Source organism: Caloenas nicobarica, chromosome 37, assembly GCF_036013445.1.
Source record: "Caloenas nicobarica isolate bCalNic1 chromosome 37, bCalNic1.hap1, whole genome shotgun sequence".
In the NCBI taxonomy this organism is placed as follows: Eukaryota; Metazoa; Chordata; class Aves; order Columbiformes; family Columbidae; genus Caloenas; species Caloenas nicobarica.
Window position 1 is genome coordinate 728,332 of NC_088281.1, and position 27,681 is coordinate 756,012.

General features: G+C 63.2%; 1 protein-coding gene across 2 annotated transcripts; it reads left to right on the forward strand.

Annotated features, from left to right (window-relative positions):
- SYMPK (symplekin scaffold protein) lies at positions 1-27,573 on the forward strand. Of its 2 annotated transcripts, XM_065655135.1 has the most exons (27): positions 1-26; positions 559-669; positions 1,851-1,916; positions 2,034-2,087; positions 2,772-2,845; positions 3,064-3,190; positions 5,141-5,390; positions 8,423-8,593; positions 9,997-10,236; positions 11,464-11,618; positions 13,212-13,362; positions 14,894-15,107; positions 17,508-17,658; positions 18,928-19,163; positions 19,912-19,993; positions 21,873-21,986; positions 22,056-22,203; positions 22,278-22,438; positions 22,521-22,629; positions 22,706-22,806; positions 22,903-22,993; positions 24,059-24,160; positions 24,242-24,429; positions 25,499-25,675; positions 25,774-25,860; positions 27,006-27,227; positions 27,312-27,573. In XM_065655135.1, exons 2-27 carry the CDS (start codon positions 565-567, stop codon positions 27,471-27,473), a joined length of 3,738 nt encoding a protein of 1,245 aa, XP_065511207.1. In that variant the 5' UTR covers positions 1-26; positions 559-564; the 3' UTR covers positions 27,474-27,573. The 2 variants fall into 2 exon arrangements, with proteins under 2 accessions (XP_065511207.1, XP_065511208.1); XM_065655136.1 differs by lacking the exon at positions 1-26 and having other exon boundaries at positions 589-666; positions 1,849-1,916.
- The last annotated feature ends 108 nt before the right edge of the window (positions 27,574-27,681 follow it).

Here is a 27,681-nt window from a genome sequence, read left to right on the forward strand (position 1 = left end):
GGCGCGCCGGGGCCGCGCGGGAGGCGGTGAGGGGGGATCTATAGGGGAATTGGGGGGTTCCGGGGGGGCCTGCGGGGCACGAAGGGGTTTCACAGGGCCCCGGGGGCTCTGTAGGGCCCCGGCCCGTGTGTAGGGCCCGGCGGGGCCCGGGGCAAAGGGGCTCTATAGGGGGTGGCGGCCCTGTGGGGGTGTAGGCGCCTATGGGTGAGTCTTGGAGGGGGGAACGCGAAGGGCCCTATAGGGCTCTGGGCAGCGTGTGGGGGTGGGAAGGGTTGTAGGGCCCAGAGCTGGGTGGGAAATGGGGCTCTGTAGGAGGCGGGAGCCCTATAGAGCGTCCAGGGGCCGTATGGGGCATTCAGGGCAGCCCAGGACCCTCTAGAGCATCCAGGGGCCGTATGGGGCATTGGGGGCAGCCCAGGCCCCTATAGAGCATCCAGGGGCCATATAGGGGCAGCCCAGGCCCCCATAGACTGTCCAGGGGCCGTATGGGGCACTGGGGCCCCCCAAGCGTGGGGCCCGTGTGGGGCGCTGCCCCCCATGCCGGCTGTCCCCCCGCAGGCGGCCATGGCGGGGCCGGGCGGGGCCGAGGGCGCCACCCCCCGCATGAGCGTGGCCTCGCAGTTCTTCAGCGAGGACGAGGCCGGAGACGGGCTGAGCACCTCGGAGAGGGTGGGACGGGATCCGCTGGGGGGGATCCGCTGGGGAGGGATGGGGGGGGGGGTCCACCAAGGGAGGGATCCGCTGGGGGGGATCCGCTGGGGGGGATCCGCTGGGGAGGGATGGGGGGGGGGGGGGGTCCACCAGGGGAGGGATCTGCTGGGGGGATCCGCTGGGGGAGGGATCTGCTGGGGGGGATCCACTGGGGAGGGATCCGCTGATGGAGGGATCTGCTGCGGGGATCCACTGGGGAGGGGTCCACGGGGGGGGGGTGGGGGGGTGGGGGATCCGCTGGGGGGGGGGTGTCTGCTGGGGGGGATCCACTGGGGGGGGATCTGCGAGGGAGAGGGATCCACTAGGGGAGGGATCTGCTGCAGGGGGTGGGATCTGATGGGGGGGTGGGATGAGGGGGATCTGCTGGGAGAACTGGGATCAGGTCGGGGGGGGGCAGATCTGATGGGGGGATCCACGGGGGTGGATCTGATGGGGGGTGGGATCGGGGGGGGGGGGGGGTGGGATGGGGGGGATCTGCTGGGGGAACCGGGATCAGGTCGGGGGGGGATCTCATGGGGGTGGGGAGGGGATCTGCTGGGGGAATCGGGGGCGGGGGAGGTGGGATCTGCTGGGGGGGGATCCACTGCGGGGAGGAGATGTGCTGGGGGAACCAGGATCTGCTGGGGGGGGATCTGCTGCTGGGTGGGATCCACTGAGGGGGGGAGATGGGCTGGAGGAACCGGGATCTGCTGGGAGGGGGGATCTGCTGGGGGAACCAGGATCAGGTCGGGGGGGGTGGGATCTGCTGGGGGAACTGGGATCAGGTCGGGGGGGGGGTCGGGAATCTGCTTGGGGGTGGATCCACTGCAGGGAGGAGATCTGCTGGGGGACCCGGGATCTGCTGGGGGAACTGGGATCAGGTTGGGGGGGGATCTGCTGGGGGAACTGGGATCAGGTGTGGGGGGGTGGGATCTGCTGGGGGAATCGGGATCTACTGGGGGGCGCTGGGGACTGGGATCTGCTGGGGGGATCCGAGATGGGGAGAGGGGCTGGGTCCCCAGCATGGGGAGGCAGGATCACTGAGATGGGGGGCAGGATGCAGCCCCCCGGGATCTGGTGACCCCCCCCCCGCCCAGGGGCCGCGGTGGCTTTGGCGAGGGTGGGGGGGGACGCTCTGGGGACCCGCCGTGTCCCCGCAGGTGGTGGAGCTGCTGAACCAGGCGGCGCTGATCGGCACCGACACCAAGATCAGCCTCCTCAAGCAGGTCGGGGGGGGCGCAGCGAGGGCTGGGTGGGGGGGGGCGACACCGTCCCCCCCCCGTCGGCAGCGGGTCCCGCTGTCTGTCCCCCCGTCCCCAGCGGGTCCGTGTGTCTGTCCCCAGGTGCAGGAGCTGATCATCAACAAGGACCCCACGCTGCTGGACAACTTCTTGGATGTGAGGGGGGGGGCACGGCTCCAGGGGGGCTGGGATGGATTTGGGGGACTGGGATGGATTGGGGGTGCAGGATGGAACTGGGGGGGTGGGATGGATCTGGGGGTGCAGGATGGATTTGGGGGGGCTGAGATGGATCTGGGGGGGTGGGATGGACCTGGGGGGGTGGGATGGATTGGGGGTGCAGGATGGAACTGGGGGGGTGGGATGGATCTGGGGGTGCAGGATGGATTTGGGGGGGCTGAGATGGATCTGGGGGGGTGGGATGGACCTGGGGGGGTGGGATGGATTGGGGGTGCAGGATGGAACTGGGGGGGTGGGATGGATCTGGGGGGCAGCTGGGATGGAACTGGGGGGGCTGGGATGAATTTGGGGGTGCAGGATGGATTGGGGGTGCAGGATGGATCTGGGGGGGCTGGGATGGATTTGGGGGGGCTGGGATGGACCTGGGGGGGTGGGATGGATTTGGGGGTGCAGGATGGATCTGGGGGGGTGGGATGGATCTGGGGGGGCTGGGATGGACCTAGGGGGGCTGGGATGGATTTGGGGGGCTGAGATGGAACTAGGAGGGCTGGGATGGATTTGGGGGGGCTGGGATATATCTGGGGGGGCTGGGATGGATTTGGGGGGCCCGCGCTGGCTCTCCCTGGTGCCGACCCCCCCCGTGTATGTGCGTCCCCCCCCCAGGAGATCATCGCCTTCCAGGCCGACAAGTCCATCGAAGTGCGCAAGTTCGTGGTCGGCTTCATCGAGGAGGCCTGGTGAGGGGGGGGCACCCATGGGTGGGGGGGGCAGCACCCTGGGGTGCTGTTCTGAGCGGGGGGCGGGCGCCGAGCACCCCCCCCCGGTGTGTCCCAAGGGGACGGATGTCGCCCCATTGCGGGGTGGAGATGTGGGTGCTGAGCATCCCCTGCCCTGGGGAGCTGGGGGGGGGAGCGTGTTTGTGACCCCCCCCACCCATGGGTGCTCCCCCCCCCAGCAAACGGGACATCGAGCTGCTGCTCAAGCTCATCGCCAACCTCAACATGCTGCTCAAGGACGAGAACGTCAACGTGGTCAAGAAGGCGATTCTGACCATGACCCAGCTCTACAAGGTGGCTCTGCAGGTGAGGGGGGGCACCCATGGGTGCTGGTGTCACCCTTGGGTGCTGGGGGCGTCACCCATGGGTCCTGGGGGTGTCACCCGTGGGTGCTGGGTCAGGATCCCCGCAGTGGATGGTCAAGTCCAAGGTGATCGCGAGCTGCAGGAGGCGTGCTGGGGGTGTCACCCTTGGGTGCTGGGGGTGTCACCCTTGGGTGTTGGTGTCACGCTTGGGTGCTGGGGGTGTCACCCTTGGGTGCTGGGTGAGTTTTAGCCCCTGGCCCCCCGCAGTGGATGGTGAAGTCCAAGGTGATCACGAGCTGCAGGAGGCGTGCTGGGAGTTCTGAGGGTGTCACCCATGGGTGCTGGTGTCACCCTTGGGTGCTGGGGGTGTCACCCATGGGTGCTGGGGCTGTCACCCTTGGGTGCTGGGGGTGTCACCCATGGGTGCTGGGTCAGGATCCCCACAGTGGATGGTGAAGTCCAAGGTGATCGCGAGCTGCAGGAGGCGTGCTGGGGCTGTCACCCTTGGGTGCTGGGGGTGTCACCCTTGGGTGTTGGTGTCACGCTTGGGTGCTGGGGGTGTCACCCTTGGGTGCTGGGTGAGTTTTAGCCCCTGGCCCCCCGCAGTGGATGGTGAAGTCCAAGGTGATCACGAGCTGCAGGAGGTGTGCTGGGAGTTCTGAGGGTGTCACCCATGGGTGCTGGTGTCACCCTTGGGTGCTGGGGGTGTCACCCATGGGTGCTGGGGGTGCCACCCGTGGGTGCTGGGTCAGGATCCCCGCAGTGGATGGTGAAGTCCAAGGTGATCAGTGAGCTGCAGGAGGCGTGCTGGGGGTGTCACCCATGGGTGCTGGTGTCACCCTTGGGTGCTGGGGGTGTCACCCATGGGTGCTGGGGGTGTCACCCATGGGTGCTGGGTCAGGATCCCCGCAGTGGATGGTCAAGTCCAAGGTGATCGCGAGCTGCAGGAGGCGTGCTGGGGGTGTCACCCTTGGGTGCTGGTGACACCCTTGGGTGCCGGGGGTGTCACCCATGGGTGCTGGGTGAGTTTTAGCCCCTGGCCCCCCGCAGTGGATGGTGAAGTCCAAGGTGATCAGCGAGCTGCAGGAGGCGTGCTGGGGCTGTCACCCATGGGTGTTGGTGTCATGCTTGGGTGCTGGGGGTGTCACCCATGGGTGGGGGTGTCACCCATGGGTGCTGGGGCTGTCACCCTTGGGTTCTGGGGGTGTCACCCATGGGTGCTGGGTCAGGATCCCTGCAGTGGATGGTGAAGTCCAAGGTGATCAGCGAGCTGCAGGAGGCGTGTTGGGGGTGTCACCCATGGGTGGGGGTGTCACCCTTGGGTGCTGGTGTCACCCTTGGGTGCCGGGGGTGTCACCCATGGGTGCTGGGTGAGTTTTAGCCCCTGGCCCCCCGCAGTGGATGGTGAAGTCCAAGGTGATCAGCGAGCTGCAGGAGGCGTGTTGGGGGTTCTGGGGGTGTCACCCATGGGTGCTGGTGTCACCCTTGGGTGCTGGGGGTGTCACCCTTGGGTGCCGGGGGTGTCACCCATGGGTGCTGGGTGAGTTTTAGCCCCTGGCCCCCCACAGTGGATGGTGAAGTCCAAGGTGATCACGAGCTGCAGGAGGCGTGCTGGGGGTTCTGGGGGCGTCACCTTTGGGTGCTGGGGGTGCCACCCGTGGGTGCTGGGTCAGGATCCCCGCAGTGGATGGTGAAGTCCAAGGTGATTGCGAGCTGAAGGAGGCGTGCTGGGGGTTCTGGGGCCGTCACCCATGGGTGCTGCGGGTGTCACCCATGGGTGCTGGGTGAGTTTTAGCCCCTGGCCCCCCGCAGTGGATGGTGAAGTCCAAGGTGATCAGCGAGCTGCAGGAGGCGTGCTGGGGGTGTCACCCTTGGGTGCTGGTGTCACCCATGGGTGCTGGGGGTGTCACCCATGGGTGCTGGGTGAGTTTTAGCCCCTGGCCCCCCGCAGTGGATGGTGAAGTCCAAGGTGATCAGCGAGCTGCAGGAGGCGTGCTGGGAGCTGGTGACGGCCATGGCCAACGACATCATCCTGCTGCTGGACTCGGACAACGACGGCGTGCGCACCCACGCCATCAAGTTCGTGGAGGGGCTCATCGTCACCCTGTCCCCCCGCGTCCCCGACTCCGACGTCCCCAAGCGCCACGAGGGGGACATCAGCCTGGAGCGCATCCCCAAGGACCATCCCTACATCAAATACAGTGAGCGGGGGGAGCTTGGGATTGGGGGGGGGCCTCTGGGGTTGGGGGGTCCCTGTGGGGTTGGGGGGTCACCTGTGGGATTGGGGGTCACCTGTGGGATTGGGGGGGTCCCTGTGGGATGGGGGGTCACCTGTGGGGTTGGGGGGTCACCCCTGGGATTGGGGGGTCACCTGTGGGATTGGGGGTCACCTCTGGGAATGGGGGGGTCCCTGTGAGATTGGGGAGTCACCTGTGGGATTGGGGGGTCCCTCTGGGATTCGGGGGTCACCTGTGAGATTGGGGGGTCACCTGTGGGATTGGGGGGTCCCTCTGGGTTGGGGGGTCACCTGTGGGATTGGGGGTCACCTCTGGGAATGGGGGGTCCCTCTGGGTTGGGGGGTCACCTGTGGGATTGGGGGTCACCTCTGGGAATGGGGGGGTCCCTGTGGGATTGGGGGGTCACCTGTGAGATTGGGGGGTCACCTGTGGGATTGGGGGTCACCTGTGGGATTGGGGGGTTCCCTCTGGGATGGGGGGTCACCCCTGGGATTGGGGGGTCCCTATGGGATTGGGGGGTCACCTGTGGGATTGGGGGGTCCCTCTGGGATTGGGGGGTCCCTCTGGGTTGGGGGGTCACCTGTGGGATTGGGGGTCACCTCTGGGAATGGGGGGGTCCCTCTGGGATTGGAGGGTCACCTCTGGGATTGGGGGGTCCCTCTGGGGTTGGGGGGTCACCTGTGGGATTGGGGGGTCACCTGTGGGATTGGGGGGTCCCTCTGCGGTTGGGGGGTCACCTCTGGGATTGGGGGGTCTGTCTGGGATTGGGGGTCACCTTTGGGATTCGGGGCTCCATCGGGGACTGGGGCGTCACCTCTGGGATTGGGGGGTCCCTCTGACATTGGGGGGGGCCCTGTGAGGCTGGGGGGGCCGGGGTCCCCTCCGAGAGGGGGTGCCACCCGCCTGAGCACCCCCCCGTGTTGCCCCCACACTCCCCCTGTGTCCCTTCTGTCCCCGCCATGTGTCCTTTCTCTGTCCCCCCCATGTGTCTGCTCTGTGTCCCCCCATGTCCCCCTATTCCCCCCGTGTGTCCCCCCATTTCCCCTACGTGTCCCCTCTGTGTCCCCCCCATGTCCCCCCATGTGTCCCCTCTGTGTCCCCCCATTTACCCCACATGCCCCCCATTTCCCGTCTCCCCCCGTGTCCCCCCATTTCCCCCATGTGTCCCCCCACGTGTCCCCTCTGTGTCCCCCATGTGTCCCCCCATGTCCCCCCATGTCCCCTCTGTGTCCCCCCATGTGTCCCCCCATTTCCCCGACATGTCCCCTCTGTGTCCCCCCATGTGTCCCCCCATTTACCCCACGTGTCCCCCCATGTCCCCCACATGTCCCCTCTGTGTCCCCTCATGTGTCCCCAATGTGTCCCCCATGTCCCCCCATGTGTCCCCCCATTTACCCCACGTGTCCCCTCTGTGTCCCCCATGTCCCCCCATGTGTCCCCCCATTTACCCCACGTGTCCCCTCTGTGTCCCCCCATGTCCCCCATGTGTCCCCCCATTTCCCCCATGTGTCCCCCCTGTCTCCCCCCATATCCCCCCATGTCCCCCCCCATGTCCCCCCATTTCCCCCACGTGTGTCCCCATGTGTCCCCATGTGTCCCCCCCATTTCCCCCACGTGTCCCCTCTGTGTCCCCTCTGTGTCCCCCATGTCCCCCCATGTGTCCCCCCATTTCCCCCACGTGTCCCCTCTGTGTCCCCCCATGTCCCCCCATGTGTCCCCCCATTTCCCCATGTGTCCCCCCTGTCTCCCCCCGTGTCCCCACATGTCCCCCCATGTCCCCCCATGTCCCCCCACATGTCCCCCCATGTCCCCCCATTTCCCCCACGTGTCCCCTCTGTGCCCCCCCACGTCCCCCCACGTGTCCCCTCTGTGTCCCCCCATGTGTCCCCCCATGTGTCCCCCCATGTACCCCCCATTTCTCCCACGTGTCCCCCCATGTGTCCCCCCGTTTCCCCCACGTGTCCCCTCTGTGTCCCCACGTGTCCCCCCATGTCCCCCCCCATTCCCCCTGTCTCCCCCCGTGTCCCCCCATTTCCCCCATGTGTCCCCCCATGTCCCCCCATGTCCCCCCCCATTTCCCCCACGTGTCCCCTCTGTGTCCCCCCATGTCCCCCCATTTCCCCCATGTGTCCCCTCTTTGTCCCCCCATGTGTCCCCCCATTTACCCCACGTGTCCCCCCATGTCCCCCCATGTCCCCCCATTTCCCCCACATGTCCCCTCTGTGTCCCCTCATGTGTCCCCCATGTGTCCCCATGTGTCCCCATGTGTCCCCCTATTTCCCCCCCGTGTCCCCTCTGTGTCCCCCCCATGTCCCCCCATGTGTCCCCCCATTTACCCCACGTGTCCCCTCTGTGTCCCCCCATGTCCCCCCATGTGTCCCCCCTGTCTCCCCCTGTGTCCCCCCATGTCCCCCCACATGTCCCCCCATTTCCCCCACGTGTGTCCCCATGTGTCCCCATGTGTCCCCCCCATTTCCCCCACGTGTCCCCTCTGTGCCCCCCCAATGTCCCCCCACGTGTCCCCTCTGTGTCCCCTCTGTGTCCCCCATGTCCCCCCATGTGTCCCCCATGTCCCCCCATGTGTCCCTTCATTTCCCCCACGTGTCCCCTCTGTGTCCCCCCCATGTCCCCCCATGTGTCCCCCCATTTCCCCCACATGTCCCCTCTGTGTCCCCCCATGTCCCCCCATGTGTCCCCCCATTTCCCCCCATGTCCCCCCGTGTCCCCCCATTTCCCCCACGTGTCCCTTCTGTGTCCCCCCATGTGTCCCCCCATTTCCCCCACATGTCCCCTCTGTGTCCCCCTTGTGTCCCCCCATGTCCCCTCTGTGTCCCCTTTGTGCCCCCCATGTGTCCCCCCATGTCCCCCCACGTGTCCCCTCTATGTCCCCCCATGTGTCCCCCCCATTCCCCCCCCGTGCCCCCCCCCATCCCCCCCCGTCACCCCCGTGTCCCCCCGTGTCCCCCCGTGTCCCCACGCTGTCCCCGCGGCCCCAGACGTGCTGTGGGAGGAGGGGAAGGCGGCGCTGGAGCAGCTGCTCAAGTTCATGGTCCACCCGGCCATCTCCAGCATCAACCTGACGGCCGCGCTGGGCTCGCTGGCCTCCATCGCCCGCCAGCGCCCCATGTTCATGGCCGAGGTCATCCAGGCCTACGAGACGCTGCACGGTGAGTGGCCCCGTCACCCCCGCGGTGGCCCCGTCACCCCCCGGTGGCCCCGTCACCCGTGGGAACGGAGCGGCTGCGGTTCCGTGGTGGCATTAAGTTCCTTGGCGGGGGGCGGCCGACGCCGGCGCTGCCCAGAACGCGGTGTCCGGTGGCCCCAGACGTCCCCAGGTGGCCCCAAATGTCCCCAGACGTCCCCAGGTGGCCCCAGATGGCCATAAAAGGGTCCCTCCCCAACCTGCCCAGGTCTCAGGTGAGCGCCATCCATGAGAACCTGGAGCTGCATCTCCTGGGGATTCTCCATCACCCAGACCACAGTGTCCCTTGTCCCCAGGTGTCCATAAAAGTGTCCCCAGGTGTCCCTAACACTGTCCCCACAACGTTTTTGGGCAACCTGCCCAAGTCTCAGGTGAGCACCATCCATAAGAACCTGAAGCTGCATCTCCTGAGCATCCTGCATCACCCAAACCACAGCTTCCCATGTCCCCAGACGTCCCCAGGTGTCCATACAAGTGTCCCCAGGTGTCCCTAGCACTGTCCCATCAACATTTTTGGCCAACCTGCCCAAGTCTCAGGTGAGCACCATCCATAAGAACCTGAAGCTGCATCTCCTGAGGATTCTCCATCACCCAAACCACAGTGTCCCTTGTCCCCTGGCGTCCCCCAACATCTCCAGGTGTCCATACAAGTGTCCCCAGGTGTCCATACAAGTGTCCCCAGGTGTCCCTAGCACTGTCCCATCAATGTTTTTGGCCAACCTGCCCAAGTCTCAGGTGAGCAGTGTCCATAAGAACCTGAAGCTGCATCTTCTGGGGATTTTCCATCACCCAAACCACCGTGTCCCTTGTCCCCATCACCCAAACCACAGCGTCCCTTGTCCCCTGGTGTCCCTAAAAGTGTCCCCAGGTGTCCCTAGCACTGTCCCATCAATATTTTTGGCCAACCTGCCCAAGTCTCAGGTGAGCGCCATCCATGAGAACCTGAAGCTGCATCTCCTGAGTGTCCTGCATCACCCAAACCACAGCGTCCCTTGTCCCCTGGTGTCCCTAAAAGTGTCCCCAGGTGTCCCTAGCACTGTCCCATCAACATTTTTGGCCAACCTGCCCAAGTCTCAGGTGAGCACCATCCATAAGAACCTGAAGCTGCATCTCCTGGGGATTCTCCATCACCCAGACCACAGTGTCCCTTGTCCCCAGACGTCCCCAGGTGTCCATAAAAGTGTCCCCAGGTGTCCATACAAGTGTCCCCAGGTGTCCCTAGCACTGTCCCATCAATATTTTTGGCCAACCTGCCCAAGTCTCAGGCGAGCAGCGTCCCTAAGAACCTGGAAGCCGCCTCCGATGCCGCCCAAACGACGGTCTCCAGCCGTCCCCAAACGTCCCTAACGCAGTCCCTTCCCTTCGCAGCCAACCTGCCGCCCACGCTGGCCAAGTCGCAGGTGAGCAGCGTCCGCAAGAACCTCAAGCTGCATCTGCTGAGCGTCCTGCGCCACCCGGCCTCGGGCGACTTCCAGGCGCAGATCACCACGCTGCTGGTGGACCTGGGCACCCAGCAGAGCGAGATCGCGCGCAGCCTGCCCAGCCCGCGCGACGCCCGCAAGCGCCCGCGCGACGAGCCCGACGCCGCGCTCAAGAAGATGAAGATCGGTGAGGGCGCCGGGGGCGGTGACGCCGGTGTCGCCTTCTCCGGGCTCCGCTGGGGCTTCTTGGGGACGTTGGGGACGGGTGGTGGCATTAAGTGTCCCTTCAGGGTCCTCCCAGTGCTTTCCTGGGGACGCTGGGGACAGGTGGTGGCACTAATTGTTCCTCAGGTCCTCCCAGTGTCCCTAAGGTCCTCCCAGTGTCCCTCAGGTCCTCCCAGTCTCTCCTGGGGACGCTGGGGACAGGTGGTGGCACTAAATGCCCCTCAGGTCCTCCCAGTCTCTCCTGGGGACATTGGGACAGGTGGTGGCACTAAATGTCCCTAAGGTTCTCCCAGTGTCCCTGATGTCCTCCCAGTCCCTCCTGGGGACACTGGGGACAGGTGGTGGCACTAAATGTCCCTCAGGTCCTCCCAGTGTCCCTAAGGTCCTCCCAGTCTCTCCTGGGGACACTGGGGACAGGCGGTGGCATTAAATGTCCGTAAGGTCCTCTCGGTGTCCCTCAGGTCCTCCCAGTCTCTCCTGGGGATGCTGGGGACAGGTGGTGGCATTAAGTGTCCCTAAGGTCCTCTCGGTGTCCCTAATGTTCTCCCAGTCTCTCCTGGGGACACTGGGGACCGGCGGTGGCATTAATTGTCCCTCAGGTCCTTCTGGTGCCCATCAGGGTCCTCCTGGGGACGCTGGGGACAGGTGGTGGCATTAAGTGTCCCTAAGATCCTCTCGGTGTCCCTAATGTCCTCCCAGTCTCTCCTGGGGACACTGGGGACAGGTGGTGGCACTAAATGTCCCTAAGGTCCTCCCAGTGTCCCTAAAGTCCTCCCAGTCCCTCCTGGGGACACTGGGACGGGTGGTGGCACTAAATGTCCCTCAGGTCCTCCCAGTCTCTCCTGGGGACATTGGGGACAGGTGGTGGCATTAAATGTCCCTAAGGTCCTCTCGGTGTCCCTAAGGTCCTCCCAGTCCTTCCTGGGGACACTGGGGACAGGTGGTGGCATTAAATGTCCCTAAGGTCCCTCTGGTGCCCATCAGGGTCCTCCTGGGGACACTGGGGACAGGTGGTGGCACTAAATGCCCCTCAGGTCCCTCTGGTGCCCATCAGGGTCCTCCTGGGGACACTGGGGACAGGTGGTGGCATTCAATGCCCCTCAGGTCCTCCCAGTCTCTCCTGGGGACACTGGGCCGGGTGGTGACATTAACAGGGGGGGACCCTGTTCGCCCACCCCATTTGTGTCAGAGCCCCCCCTGGGCGAGGACGACGAGGACAAGGACCTGGAGGTGACACCGGTGACGGCGGCCAAGGCGGGGGGCCAGGCCAGCGCGCCCTCGGACACCGACATCACGGCCGAGTTCCTGCAGCCGCTGCTGACGCCCGAGAACGTCGCCAACCTGGTCAGAGCTGGGGACATGGCGGGGGGACAGCGGGGACGGGTCGTGACACTCCTGGGGGCGGGATGTGACATTTGGGGGGATGACGTGACATCTCGGGATGATGTGACATCTGGGGATGATGTGACACTTTGGGATGATGTCACATCTGGGGATGATGTGACACTTTGGGGATGATGTGACACTTTGGGGATGAGGTGACACTGGGGTTGATGTGACACTGGGGGATGATGTGACACTCTGGGGATGATGTGACATCTGGGGATGATGTGACATTTTGGGGGATGATGTGACACTTTGGGGTTGATGTGACACTTTGGGGGATAATGTGACATCTGGGGATGATGTGACATTTTGGGGGATGATGTGACACTTTGGGGTTGATGTGACATTTTGGGGGATGATGTGACATCTGGGGATGATGTGACATTTTGGGGGATGATGTGACACTTTTGGATGATGTGACACTTTGGGGGATGATGTAACATCTGGGGTTGATGTGACATCTGTGGTTGATGTGACACTTTGGGGGATGATGTGACACTTTGGGGGATGATGTGACACTTGGGGATGATGTGACACTGGGGGATGATGTGACACTCTGGGGTTGATGTGACATCTGGGGTTGATGTGACATTTTGGGGGATGATGTGACACATTGGGGGATGACGTGACACTTGGGGATGATGTGACACTTGGGGATGATGTGACACTGGGGGATGATGTGACACTCGGGGGTTGATGTGACATCTGGGGTTGATGTGACACTGGGGTTGATGTGACACTTTAGGGTTGATGTGACACTTTGGGGGATGATGTGACACTTGGGCATGATGTGACATTTTGGGGGATGATGTGACACTCGGGTTGACGTGACACTTTGGGGGATGATGTGACACTTTGGGATGATGTGACACTGGGGTTGATGTGACACTTGGGGATGATGTGACACTTTGGGGATGATGTGACACTTGGGGGGTTGATGTGACACTGGGGTTGATGTGACACTTTGGGGGATGATGTGACACTGGGGGATGATGTGACACTCTGGGGTTGATGTGACATCTGGGGTTGATGTGACATTTTGGGGGATGATGTGACACTTTGGGGGATGATGTGACACTTGGGGATGATGTGACACTCTGGGGTTGATGTGACATTTTGGGGGATGATGTGACACTTTGGGGATGATGTGACACTTTGGGGGATGACGTGACACTTTGGGGATGATGTGACACTTTGGGGGATGATGTGACACTCTGGGGTTGATGTGACACTGGGGTTGATGTGACACCGGGGATGATGTGACACTTTGGGGGATGATGTGACACTGGGGTTGATGTGACACTTGGGGATGACGTGACACTCTGGGGGTTGATGTGACACTCGGGGGTTGATGTGACACCGGGGATGATGTGACACCGGGGATGATGTGACACCGGGGATGACGTGTCCCCGTGCAGGTTCTGATCAGCATGGTGTCCCTCCCCGAGGCCATGCCCGCGGGGGGATGTGACACTCGGGGGTTGATGTGACACTGGGGTTGATGTGACACCGGGGATGATGTGACACCGGGGATGACGTGTCCCCATGCAGGTTCTGATCAGCATGGTGTACCTCCCCGAGGCCATGCCCGCCTCCTTCCAGGCCACCTACACGCCGGTGGAGTCGGCCGGCACGGCCGCGCAGATCAAGCACCTCGCCCGCCTCATGGCCACCCAGATGACGGCGGCCGGGCTGGGACCGGGTCCGTTTGTCCCCTGTCCCCACCCCGCGCTGACGCCGACCCCTCCCCATTGACCCCAACCCCTCCCCATTGACCCAGACCCCCCAACGTTGATCCCAAACCCCCCAGCGTTGACCCCAAGGCCCCGAACATTGACCCAAACCCCTCCCCATTGACCCAAAACGCCCCAACATTGACCCAAAACGCCCCAACGTTGACCCCAAACCCCCCAACGTTGACCCCAAACCCCTCCCCGTTGACACAGAACACCCCACATTGACTCAAACCCCCCAACGTTGACCCCAAACCCCTCCCCATTGACCCAAGACCAACCCCCATTGACCCAAAACCCCCCAATGTTGACCCCAAACCCCTCCCCATTGACACAGAACCCCCCCACGTTGACTCAAACCCCCCAACGTTGACCCAAAACCCCCCAACGTTGACCCCAAACCCCTCCCCATTGACCCAAAACCCCCCCCACGTTGACCCAAATCCCCCCAATGTTGACCCAAAACCCCCCAACGTTGACCCCGAACCCCTCCCCATTGACACAGAACCCCCCCACTTTGACCCAAAACCCCCCAACATTGACCCCGAACCCCTCCCCATTGACACAGAACCCCACCACGTTGACCCAAAACCCCCCAATGTTGACCCCGAACCCCTCCCTGTTGACACAGAACCCCCCCACGTTGACTCAAACCCCCCAATGTTGACCCAAAACCCCCCAACGTTGACCCCAAACCCCTCCCTGTTGACACAGAACCCCCCCACGTTGACTCAGACCCCCCAACGTTGACCCCAAACCCCTCCCCATTGACCCAAGACCAACCCCCATTGACCCAAAACCCCCCAACGTTGACCCCAAACCCCTCCCCGTTGACCCAAACCCACCCCCCATTGACCCAAAACCCCCCAACGTTGACCCCAAACCTCTCCCCATTGACACAAACCCCAACGTTGACCCAAAACTCTCCAATGTTGACCCAAAACCCCCCCAACATTGACCCAAAACCCCCCCAACGTTGACTCAAACCCCTCCCCATTGACCCAAACCCACCCCCCATTGACCCAAAACCCCCCAACGTTGACCCCAAACCTCTCCCCATTGACCCAAACCCCAACGTTGACCCAAAACTCTCCAACGTTGACCCAAAACCCCCCCAACCTTGACCCAAAACCCCCCCAGCGTTGACTCAAACCCTGCAACGTTGACCCCAAACCCCTCCCCATTGACCCAAACCCACCCCCCATTGACCCAAAACCCCCCAACGTTGACCCCAAACCTCTCCCCATTGACCCAAACCCCAATGTTGACCCAAAACTCCCCAACGTTGACCCAAAACCCCCCCAACATTGACCCAAAACCCCCCCAACGTTGACTCAAACCCCTCCCCATTGACCCAAACCCACCCCTCATTGACCCAAAATCCCCCAACATTGACCCCAAACCTCTCCCCATTGACCTGAACCCCAACATTGACCCAAAACTCCCCAACGTTGACCCAAAACCCCCCCAACGTTGACTCAAACCCCCTCGCTTTCCCAGGCGTGGAGCAGACAAAGCAGCTGAAGGAAGAGGCCCGCGAGGGGAAGGCCGCGAAGCCGGAGAGCGTCCTGATCCGGCGGCGCCTGTCGGCCCTGGCCCAGGGCCAGGCCATCTCTGTGCTGGGGGCCCAGGCTTCGGCCTCCCCCCACCCCGAGGAGGAGGCCCCCCAGGCCAAGCGCCGCCCCGAGCCCATCATCCCGGCCACGCAGCCCCGGTGAGTCCCCGCGTCCCCCCGGGGGGTGTCCCCAAACCGCGCTCTCACACGGGCTGTGATTAAGGTATATCTTAGACCTGGGATTAAGGAGTTGTGCAGGTCTGGGTGCTGGAGTTAAGCCAGCGGGCTGGAAAGAGGAGTGAAACAGGGGTTTTATGCAGAATCTTATCGCTAAATTCATACCCTGAAAAGCCAATTGGTTCTGTCACATGGGCTGTGATTAAGGCAAGTTTTAGACCCGGGATTAAGGTGTTGCACAGGTCTGGGTGCTGGAGTCAAGCAGGCTGGAAAAAGGAGTGAAACAGGGATTTTATACAGAATCTTATCGCTAAATTCATGCCCTGAAAAGCCAATTGGTTCTGTCACGTAGCGTGTAATTAAGGTGTATTTTAGACCTGGGATTAAGGAGTTGCGCAGGTCTAGATGCTGGAGTTAAGCCAGCGGGTTGGAGAGAGGATTAAAGCAGGCATATTATACAGAACCTGATCACCAAATTCATACCCTGAAAAGCCAATTGGTTCTGTAACCTAGCGTGTAATTAAGGTGTATTTTAGACCCGGGATTAAGGAGTTGTGCAGGTCTGGGTGCTGGAGTTAAACCAGCGGGCTGGAAAGAGGAGTGAAACAGGGATTTTATGCAGAATCTTATCACTAAATTCATACGCTGAAAAGCTGATTGGTTCTGTCACATAGTGTGTAATTAAGGTATATTTTAGACCTGGGATTAAGGAGTCGTGGAGGTCTGGGTGCTGGAGTTAAGCCAGCGGGCTGGAAAGAGGAGTGAAACGGGTTTTATACAGAATCTTATCGCTAAATTCATACCCTGAAAAGCCAATTGGTTCTGTCACACGGGCTGTGATTAAGGCAAGTTTTAGACCCGGGATTAAGGTGTTGCACAGGTCTGGGTGCTGGAGTCAAGCAGGTTGGAAAGAGGAGTGAAACAGGGATTTTATACAGAATCTTACCGCTAAATTCATGCCCTGAAAAGCCAATTCGTTCTGTCACGTAGCGTGTAATTAAGGTGTATTTTAGACCCGGGATTAAGGAGTTGTGCAGGTCTGGGTGCTGGAGTTAAGCCAGCGGGCTGGAAAGAGGAGTAAAACAGGCATTTTATATAAAATCTTATCCCTAAATCCAAGCCCTGAAGAGCCAGTTGGTTCCATATTTGTGTGTTGGTTCCTCAGTTGTGCGTCGGTTCCACTTTTGCACATTGGTCAGATAATTATTTTAACATATTAATGACCAACGTTCATTAATAATTTTATTCAACAGTCTCAAGATCTGTGTTAAAACGAGACTCAACTAATTGGGTGGGCTCTAGGCTCCAACCCAGTGCCTCCCAGTATCCTGCCAGTGCCTCCCAGTATCCTGCCAGTGCCTCCCAGTGCCTCCCAGTATCCCCCCAGTGCCTCCCAGTGCTTCCCAGTATCCCCCCAGTGCCTCCCAGTATCCCTCCAGTGCCTCCTAGTATCCCCCCAGTGCCTCCCAGTGCTTCCCAGTATCCCCCCAGTGCCTCCCAGAATCCCTCCAGTGCCTCCTAGTATCCCCCCAGTGCCTCCCAGTGCTTCCCAGTATCCCCCCAGTGCCTCCCACTATCTCCCCAGTGCTTCCCAGTATCCCCACAGTGCCAGGTTTGGAGTCAATGGGGGATTTGGAGTCAATGGGGGATTTGGAGTCAATGGGGGATTTGGAGTCAATGGGGATTTGGAGTCAATGGGGAATTTGGAGTCAATGGGGGGGATTTGGAGTCATTGGGGGGGGTTTGGAGTCATTGGGGGGTTTTGGAGTCAATGGGGGATTCGGAGTCAATGGGGATTCGGAGTCAATGGGGGGTTTGGAGTCAATGGGGGGTTTTGGAGTCAATGGGGGATTTGGAGTCAATGGGGGATTCGGAGTCAATGGGGATTCGGAGTCAATGGGGGATTTGGAGTCAATGGGGGATTTGGAGTCAATGGGGGTTTGGAGTCAATGTGGGGTTTGGAGTCAATGTGGGGTTTGGAGTCAATGGGGGATTCGGAGTCAATGGGGGATTCGGAGTCAATGGGGGTTTGGAGTCAATGTGGGGTTTGGAGTCAATGGGGGATTCGGAGTCAATGGGGGATTCGGAGTCAATGGGGATTCGGAGTCAATGGGGAATTTGGAGTCAATGGGGGGGATTTGGAGTCATTGGGGGGGGTTTGGAGTCATTGGGGGGTTTTGGAGTCATTGGGGGGTTTTGGAGTCAATGGGGGTTTGGAGTCAATGGGGGATTCGGAGTCAATGGGGGGGTTTTGGAGTCAATGGGGGGGGTTTGGAGTCATTGTGGGCTGTTAATTAAATCAAGGGGGTTGATTAGGTGGGGGGGGGCGGGTGAGTTGATGACTGTGCGGGTGCTGAGGGTCCCTTTCCGTGTCCCCCCCAGGCTGGCGGGCGCCGGGGGCCGTAAGAAGGTTTTCCGCCTGAGCGACGCGCTGAAGCCGCTGAGCGACGTGCAGATTGAGAAGCTCAAACTTGGCGCCGTCAAGCGCATCCTCCGCGCCGAGCGCGCCGTGGCCGCCAGCGGGGCCGCGCAGGTAACCCCGGGGCACTGGGAGACACTGGGAGGCACTGGGAGCCCTGGTGTCTCCGCAGTGTGGCAGCTGCTGTACTGGGAAGTGCAGGGGCGGTCAGCACTGGTGCTACTGGGGACACTGGGAGGCACTGGGGGGGACACTGGGAGGTACTGGGGGGTACTGGGAGGCACTGGGGTGGATACTGGGAAGCAACAGGGGGGATTCTGGGAGGCACTGGGGAGGATGCTGGGAGGCACTGGGAGCCCTGGTGTTCCCACAGTGTGGGAGCTGCTGTACTGGGAGGTGCTGGGGCGGTCAGCACTGGTACCACTGGGGACACCAGGGAAGATACTGGGAGGCAGTGGGAAGCACTGGGAGGGCTCTGAGAGCACTGGAGGGACTCAAGTGGAAGCTGAGGGGAGTCTGAGAGGCACTGGGGAGCACTGGAGGGACACTGGGAGGCACTGGGGTGGATACTGGGAGGCACTGGTGTCCCCGCAGTGTGGCAGCTACTGTACTGGGAAGCACTGGGATGGTCAGTGAGGTGCTACTGGGGACAGTGGGGAGGATGCTGGGAGGCACTGGGGCGGGTACTGGGAGGCACTGGTGTCCCCGGTGTCCCCACAGTGTGGCAGCTGCTGTACTGGGAAGCACTGGGACGGTCAGTGAGGTGCTACTGGGGACACTGGGGGATACAGGGGGGCACTGGGGGGGATGCTGGGAGGCACTGGGGCGGGTACTGGGAGGCACTGGTGTCCCCGGTGTCCCCACAGTGTGGCAGCTGCTGTACTGGGAAGCACTGGGACGGTCAGTGAGGTGCTACTGGGGACACTGGGGGATACAGGGGGGCACTGGGGGGGATGCTGGGAGGCACTGGGGCGGGTACTGGGAGGCCCTGAGAGCCCTGATGTCCCCACAGTGTGGCAGCTGCTGTACTGGGGACACTGGGGTGGTCAGTGAGGTGCTACTGGGGACAGTGGGGAGGATGCTGGGAGGCACTGGGGCGGGTACTGGGAGGCACTGGTGTCCCCGGTGTCCCCGCAGTGTGGCAGCTGCTGTACTGGGAAGTGCCGGGGCGGTCAGCACTGGTGCTACTGGGGACACTGGGAGGCACTGGGGGGGACACTGGGAGGTACTGGTAGGCAGTGGGAGGCACTGGGAAGCTCTGGGGCAGTCAGCAAGGGGGACACCGGCGCCACCAGCGCCGTTGTCACCGTGGGCACCTCCAGGCGCCACCAGCCCCCCCGGCGGGGCCGTCCCCCCCACACACCGTCCCCCATGTCCCCCCAGGCCCGCGTGAAGATCCTGGCGTCCCTGGTGACGCAGTTCGACGTCCCCGCCAAGGCCGAGGTGCTGGCGTTCGTGCTGGAGGACGCGCGCGCGCGCCTGGACCTGGCGCTGGCCTGGCTGTTCCAGGAGTACAACCGGCACCTGGCGCGCGGCGCCGCCGGCGACCTGCACCGCTACGACCAGTGCCTCGTGGGGCTGCTGGGGGGGCTGCACGAGAAACCCGACCAGAAGGACGGGTGGGGACACGGGGGACGCCGGGAGGGGACGGCGACGCTGGGGAGGGGACGGGGACACCGACCGCTTCACCAGGCTCTGGAGAAGCTTTGCGTTCTTGGGTCATGAACATCTCTACAGATGGTCCCCAGGGAGGGGACAGGGCCACCGGGGAGGGGACGGGGCCACCGGGGAGGGGACGGGGCCACCATGGACAGGACGGGGCCACCATGGACAGGATGGGGACACCAGGGACGGGATGGGGACACCAGGGATGTGATGGGGACACCAGGGATGGGATGGGGACACCAGGGACGGTATGGGGACACCAGGGATGTGATGGGGACACCAGGGATGGGATGGGGACACCAGGGACGGGATGGGGACACCAGCCACTTTACAAGGCTCTGGAGAAGCTTTGTGTTCTCGGGCCATGAATGTCCCTCCAGATGGTCCCCAGGGTGGGGACAGGGCCACTGAGGAGGGGACAGTGCCACCCGGGACGGGATGGGGACACCAGGGATGTGATGGGGACACTAGGGATGGGATGGGGACACCAGGGACGGGATGGGGACACCAGGGATGTGATGGGGACACCAGGGATGGGATGGGGACACCAGGGACGGGATGGGGACACCAGCCACTTTACAAGGCTCTGGAGAAGCTTTGTGTTCTCGGGCCATGAATGTCCCTCCAGATGGTCCCCAGGGCTGCCCCGTGTGTGTCCCCACCCCGGTGACATCCCCACATGGTGACGTCCCTTTCCCGCAGGATCTTCACCAAGGTGGTGCTGGAGGCGCCGCTGATCACCGAGAGCGCGCTGGAGGTCATCCGCAAGTACTGCGAGGACGAGGTGGGGACACACGCGGTTCCTGGGGACATGGGGACAAGCCAGAAACAGACACAGAATGTCAGGGGTCGGGAGGGACCTCGAAAGCTCATCTGTTCCGGAGCAGGAACAGCCAGATGAGGTTACACAGAACCAGGCGGGCTGGAATGTCTGCAGAGAAGGAGACTCCACAGCCTCCCTGGGCAGCCTGGGCCCGGCTCTGGCACCCTCACCGCGAACAAGTTTCTTCTCCTGTTCAAGCGGAACCTCCTGTGTTCCAGTTTGCACCCACTGCCCCTTGGCCTGTCACTGGTTGTCACCCAGAAGAGCCTGGCTCCATCCTCCTGGCACTGCCCCTTGCCATATTGATCCCCACTATGAGTCAGCCCTCAGTCTCCTCTCCTCCAGCTCAGAGCCCCAGCTCCTCAGCCGTTCCCCACACGGGAGCTGCTCCACTCCCTCCAGCATCTTCGTGGCTGCGCTGGGCTCCCAACAGTTCCCTGTCCTTGCACTGAGGGGCCAGAACTGGACACAATATTCCAGATGCGGCCTCACCAGGGCAGAGGAGAGGGGAGGAGAACAAGGGAGAGACCCCCAAACTGCCTCAGAATGGCACAAAAATCACCTCAGGGTCAAAATGGCGCCAGAATCACCTCAGGGCCCAAAATGGCGTCAGAATCACCTCAGGGCTCAAAATGGCCCCAAAATCACCTCAGGGTCAAAATGGTGCCAGAATCTCCTCAGGGCCAAAATGTCACTAAAATCTCCTCAGGCTCAAAACGGCCCCAGAATCACCTCAGGGCTCCAAATGTCACTAAAATCACCTCAGGGCCCAAAACGGCACCAGAATCACCTCAGGGCCAAAATGGCCCCGGGGGCACCGAGATGGCCTCAGGTTGCGCCAGGGGAGGTTGAGGTTGGAAATTTGGGGCGATTTCTTCACAAAAAGGGCTGTCGGGTGTTGGAACAGGCTGCCCAGGGCAGCGGGGGAGTCGCCATTGCTGGAGGGGTTTAAAAGGCGTTGAGACGAGGTTTAGGGACGTGGGTTAGTGCTGGAGTTGGGTTACGGTTGGACTCAATGATCCTGAGGGTCTCTCCCAATTGAAACGATTCTAAGATCAGCTCAAAGTGGCGCCAGAGTCACCTCAGGGTCAAAATGGCGCCAGAATCACCTCAGGGTCAAAATGTCACTAAAATCACTTAAAGGATCAAAATGGCCCTAGAATAACCTCAGGGCTCAAAGTGGCACCAGAATCACCTCAGGGCTCAAAATGGCCCCAAAATCACCTCAGGGTGAAAATGGCACAAAAATCACCTCAGGGCTCAAAATGTCACTAAAATCACCTCAGGGCCCAAAGTGGCGCCAAAATCACCTCAGGGCTCCAAATGGCCCCAAAATCACCTCAGGGCCCAAAATGGCCCCAAAAGTCACCTCAGGGCTCCAAATGGCCCCAAAATCACCTCAGGGCCCAAAGTGGCCCCAAAATCACCTCAGGGCTCCAAATGGCCCCTAAATCACCTCAGGGTCAAAATGGCGCCAGAATCACCTCAGGGCTCAAAATGTCACTAAAATCACCTCAGGGCTCAAATGGCGCCAGAATCACCTCAGGGCTCAACATGGCGGCCCCAGGGGAACCAATTTTGGGTTTTTTGGCCTCGATGCAAGACTGTACACTCGCCCTTGTTCTATTCCATGGAGTTTCTCCCCGCCCAACCCTCCAGCCTGCCCAGGTCTCCGGATGGCAGCGCAGCCTCCGGTGTCACCAGCAAACGGGGTGACGGTCGCTCTGTCCCTTCGCCAAGTCGTTGATGGATATATTGCACAGCGCTGCTCCCAGCACCGACCCCGAGGGACCCGCTGGATCCAGCGCCGTGTCCCTCACTGTCCCCGTCCCCCCCGCAGAGCCGAACGTACCTGGGCATGTCCACGCTCTGCGACCTGATCTTCAAGCGGCCGTCGCGGCAGTTCCAGTACCTGCACGTGCTGCTGGACCTCAGCTCCCACGAGAAGGAGAAGGTGCGGGGATGGCACCGGCGCCCTCGGCGACGCCGCCGTCCCCGCGCCCCTGACACGCGCCGTCCCCAGGTCCGCCAGCAAGCCCTGCAGTTCATCAAGCGCATGTACGAGCGGGACCAGCTGCGCGAGTACGTGGAGAAGTTCGCCTTCAACTACCTGCAGCTCCTGGTGCACCCCAACCCGCCCTCCGTGCTTTTCGGGGCGGACAAGGACACGGGTGAGTCGCGGGGACGGGGCGGGGTGACGCCCCCGGGGGTGTCCCCGAGGGGCCGCGGTGACGCTTTGTGGCAGAGGTGGCGGCGCCGTGGACCGAGGAGACCATCAAGCAGTGTCTGTACCTGTACCTGGCGCTGCTGCCGCTCAACCACAAGCTCATCCACGAGCTGGCGTCCGTGTACACCGAGGCCATCGCCGACATCAAACGCACCGTCCTGCGCGTCATCGAGCAGCCGGTGAGACCCGCGGCGGGGGGACACGCGGGGGGACGTGGAGGGGGACGCGGCGGCCCCGGTGACGGTGGCGGCTCCACCGTAGATCCGCGGGATGGGGATGAACTCGCCGGAGCTGCTGCTGCTGGTGGAGAATTGTCCCAAGGGAGCCGAGACGCTGGTGACGCGTTGTCTGCACAGCCTGACGGACAAAGGTAAGGGACACGGGGACACGGGGGACGCGGCGGGGCGATGGTGGCCCGCGGTGACGTGTCACCCCCATCCTGGCAGTGCCACCCTCGCCCGAGCTGGTGAAAAGGGTCCGGGACCTTTATCACAAACGGCTGCCGGACGTGAGGTTCCTCATCCCCGTCCTCAACGGGCTGGAGAAGGTCAGTGTCCCCTCCGCTCGTGTCCCCGTGTCCCCTCCCCTTGTGTCCCCCGCCCCGTCGTGTCCCCCGCGCTGAGCGCCGCTGTTTTGGCTGCAGAAAGAGGTGATTCAGGCGCTGCCCAAACTCATCAAACTCAACCCCATCGTGGTCAAGGAGGTTTTCAACCGCCTGCTGGGGACGCAGCACGGTAGGGGACGGGGACAGCCTGGGGACGTGTGGCAGCCTGAGGGGGGGACATTGTGACCACTGCGGGGCCATCCTGGGGTGGGACATTGCTGGGGACAGTCCCAGTGACCCCTGTGGGGACATCCTGGGGTGGGACATTGCTGGGGACAGTCCCAGTGACCACCGTGGGGACATCCTGGGGTGGGACATTGCTGGGGACAGTCCCAGTGACCACTGTGGGGACATCCTGGGGTGTGACATTGCTGGGGACAGTCCCAGTGACCACCGCGGGGCCATCCTGGGGTGGGACATTGCTGGGGACAGTCCCGGTGACCACCGCGGGGCCATCCTGGGGTGGGACATTGCTGGAGACAGTCCCAGTGACCCCTGTGGGGACATCCTGGGGTGGGACATTGCTGGGGACAGTCCCAGTGACCCCTGTGGTGCCATCCTGGGGTGGGACATTGCTGGGGACAGTCCCAGTGACCACCGTGGGGACACGGGGCCATCCTGGGGTGTGATATCGCTGGGGACAGTCCCAGTGACCACTGCAGGGCCATCCTGGGGTGTGACATTGCTGGGGACAGTCCCAGTGACCACCATGGGGCCATCCTGGGGTGGGACATTGCTGGGGACAGTCCCAGTGACCACTGCGGGGCCATCCTGGGGTGGGACATTGCTGGGGACAGTCCGAGTGACCACTGTGGGGACATCCTGGGGTGTGACATTGCTGGGGACAGTCCCAGTGACCCCTGCGGGGACACGGGGCCATCCTGGGGGGTGACATTGCTTGGGACAGTCCCAGTGACCACTGCGGGGACACGGGGCCATCCTGGGGTGTGACATTGCTGGGGACAGTCCCAGTGACCCCTGCGGGGACACGGGGCCATCCTGGGGGGTGACATTGCTTGGGACAGTCCCAGTGACCACTGCGGGGACACGGGGCCATCCTGGGGTGTGACACGGGCCATGGCACCTCCCTGTGAAGTGGCTGCAAGTCCCCAGGGTCCCCCCAGGGCCACCCCTCCCCTCGACCTGGGACAAGGACCTGTCCCCAAGGCCACCCCGTCCCGCTGTCCCCCGGCAGGTGACGGCTCCTCGGCCGTGTCCCCGCTGAGCCCGGGCGAGCTGCTGGTCGCGCTGCACAACATCGACTCCTCCAAGTGCGACATGAAATCCATCATCAAAGGTGGGTGACCGGGGAGGGGACGGCGGACACCCCGAGCGCCACCGGGGTGACGACGGGGAGGTGACAGCGCTGTCCCCGCAGCCACCAACCTGTGCTTCGCGGAGCGGAACGTGTACACGTCGGAGGTGCTGGCGGTGGTGCTGCAGCAGCTGATGGAGCTGAGCCCGCTCCCCGTGCTGCTCATGCGCACGGTCATCCAGGCGCTGGCCATGTACCCGCGCCTGGGCGGCTTCGTCACCAACATCCTGCAGCGCCTCATCATGAAACAGGTCCGTCTGTCTGTCCGGGGGTCTGTTGGGATGGCTGGCTGGCTGGCTGTGTGTCTGTCTGTCCCTTGGGTTTGGGTTTGGTGTCTCCAGGGGGTCACAGACCCTCGTTGTACCCACGCCTGGGTGGCTTCGTCACCAACATCCTGCAGCGCCTCAGCGTGAAACAGGTCCGTCTGTCTGTCCATCCCTTTGTCTGTCTGTCTGTGCATCCATCCGTCCCTTGGTCGCTTGGTGGGTTTGGGTTTGGTGTCTCTGGGGGTCACAGACCCTCGTTGTACCCACGCCTGGGTGGCTTCGTCACCAACATCCTGCAGCGCCTCAACGTGAAACAGGTCTGGCTGGCTGTCCATCCGCGTGTCTGTCTGTCCCCAGGGGGGCCTGTCTGTCCCTCTGTCTGTCCCTCTGTCTGACCCCCCCTGTACCCCCCTAGATGTGGAAGTACCCCAAGGTTTGGGGGGGGGCTCCATCAAGCGCTGCCAGCGCACCAAGCCCCAGTGCTGTCCCCATCGCTGGCTGTCTGTCCCCATGGTGGTCCCTGTGTCTGTCTGTCTGTCTCCAGCGGGGTGTCCCCGCATTCCTGGGGACCCCCCCTGTGCCCCCCCCCAAGATGTGGATGTACCCCAAGGTTTTTGGGGGGGGCTCCATCAAGTGCTGCCGGTGCTGTCCCCAGGGCGGTGTCTGTCCCCAGGGGGGTCTGTCTGTGTCTGTCTGTCCCCAGCGGGGTGTCCCCCAATTCCTGGGGACCCCCCCTGTGCCCCCCCCCCAAGATGTGGATGTACCCCAAGGTTTGGGGCGGGGGGGCTCCATCAAGTGCTGCCGGTGCTGTCCCCAGGGCGGTGTCTGTCCCCAGGGGGGTCTGTCTGTCCCTGTGTCTGTCTGTCCCCAGCGGGGTGTCCCCCAATTCCTGGGGACCCCCCCTGTGCCCCCCACCAAGATGTGGATGTACCCCAAGCTTTGGGGGGGGGGGGGGTCCATCAAGTGCTGTCCCTGGGCGGGGGGGGGCGTCTGTCCCCAGGGGGGTCCGTCTGTCCCTGTGTCTGTCTGTCTGACCCCCCCGTGCCCCCCCCAGGTGTGGAAGTACCCCAAGGTGTGGGAGGGCTTCATCAAGTGTTGCCAGCGCACCAAACCCCAGTCGTTCCCGGTGGTCCTGCAGTTGCCCCCCCCGCAACTCGCCGCCGTGTTCGACAAGTGCCCGGAGCTGCGGGAGCCGCTTCTCAACCACGTCCGCGCCCTCACCCCCCACCAGGTGACCACCCCCCCAAAATAAAACCCCGGCTGGGGGCGGGGGGGATGTGGCACCCCCAGACCCCCCCCCCGTGACGCCATGGGTGTCCCCCCCCCCAGCAAGCGCACATCCCGCTCTCCACCATGGCCATCCTGGAGGCCACCGTGCGCCATGAGCCCAGCGCCCGTGAGGGCCCCCCCACAGAGGTACAGGGGCTTTTGGGGGGGTCACCATGGCCACAGTGTCCTCCCATGTCCCCATTGTCCACCCCAGGGGGTTTTGGGGGGGTCACCTTGTCCACAGTGTCCTCCCATGTCCCCATTGTCCACCCCAGGGGGCTTTGGGGGGGTCACCGTGTCCACAGTGTCCTCCCATGTCCCCAGTGTCCACCCCAGGGGGTTTTGGGGGGGTCACCGTGTCCACAGTGTCCTCCCATGTCCCCATTGTCCACCCCAGGGGGTTTTGGGGGCTCACCATGGCCACAGTGTCCCCATGTCCCCAATGTCCACCCCAGGTGGTTTTGGGGGGGTCACTGTGTCCACAGTGTCCCCCCATGTCCACAGTGTCCACCCCAGGGGCTTTTGGGGGGGTCACTTTGTCCATAGTGTCACCCCATGTCCACAGTGTCTCCCCATGTCCCCAGTGTCCACCCCAGGGGGCTTTGGGGGGGTCACTATGTCCACAGTGTCCCCCCATGTCCACAGTGTCCACCCCAGGGGGTTTTGGGGGGGTCATCATGGCCACACTGTCCCCCAATGTCCCCAGTGTCCACCCCAGGGGCTTTTGGGGGGGTCACTTTGTCCATAGTGTCACCCCATGTCCACAGTGTCCCCCAATGTCCCCAGTGTCCATCCCAGGGGGTTTTGGGGGGGTCACCGTGTCCACAGTGTCCCCATGTCCCCAGTGTCCACCCCAGGTGGTTTTGGGGGGGTCACCATGGCCACAGTGTCCCCCAATGTCCCCAGTGTCCACCCCAGGGGGCTCTGGGGGGGTCACTGTGTCCACAGTGTCCCCCCATGTCCCCGGTGTCCACCCCAGGGGGTTTTGGGGGGGTCACCATGGCCACAGTGTCCCCCCATGTCCCCAGAGTCCCCCAATGTACCCCCAACCCCATGTCCCCCCCACCCCATGTCCCCAATGTCCCCCCCGTGTGCCCAAGGCCCCCCATGTCCCCAGCATCCCCCTTGTGTCTCCAATGCCCCCCCCGCAGTGTCCCCCCCCGTCCCCAATGTCCCGCAATGTCCCCAATGTCCCCAAAACCCCCTGCCCCCAATGTCCCTTATGTCCCCCCAACCCCACATCCCCAATGTCCCCCCCGTGTCCGTCCCCCCCTCACCCCCGTGTCCCCCAGGAGAAGCCCCCGAAGCGGCCGAGCGAGGAGGAGGCGAAGGGGAAGGGGGGGACACCCCCAGTGCCGGGGGGCGGTCCCAGCACGGGCCCCCCCGCTTCCGAGACACCCCCCGACCTCGAGCCGCCCCCCATCTTCATCAGCGTCCCCGAGGATGAGGAGAGCTCAGGGGGGACCGGGTCCCCCCCCGATGCCACCCTGGACCCCCCCGCTGCCCCCCCCAAGGTATGAACCCCCCCCTTGCGCCCTGGTTTTTTTTTGGTGGGGGGGAAGGCATTTGTAACCCCCCCCCCCCCTTTCTGTCTCCAGGACCCCCCCACCAGCACGGAGCCCGCCCAAGCGGGGCCCCCCCCAGCCGACGCAGCCCCCAGCAGCCCCCCCTCCTCAGAGCCGCCCCCCCCCGGCACCCAAAGCCCCGAGGTGCCCCCGGCGGGGGTCCCCGATGCCCCCCCAGGGCCGGTGGATGGCTGAGGGGGCCGGTGGGTGCCCCCCACACCCTGGGGTGCTGGCGGGGTGGGGGGGGGGCGGTGGGTGCCCCCCCCGGGGTGGCGTGCTCAATAAAGGCGTTGGAGCAGCTCTGGGGCCCTGGCTGCTTTGGGGGGGCCCCGCCATCAGGGTGGGGGGGGTCGGGGCGCCCTGCAGGGGGCGCGGGGGGGCGTGGCCTCAGTGGGTGGGGGCG

Coding starts and splice junctions, on each gene's coding strand:
- SYMPK (XM_065655135.1), top strand. CDS start 565: ATGGCGGGGCCGGGCGGGGCCGAGGGCGCCACCCCCCGCATGAGCGTG. Junction 19,994..21,872: donor GCAAGTACTGCGAGGACGAG/GTGGGGACACAC, acceptor TCCCCCCCGCAG/AGCCGAACGTACCTGGGCAT. Junction 25,676..25,773: donor GCGCCCTCACCCCCCACCAG/GTGACCACCCCC, acceptor CCCCCCCCCCAG/CAAGCGCACATCCCGCTCTC.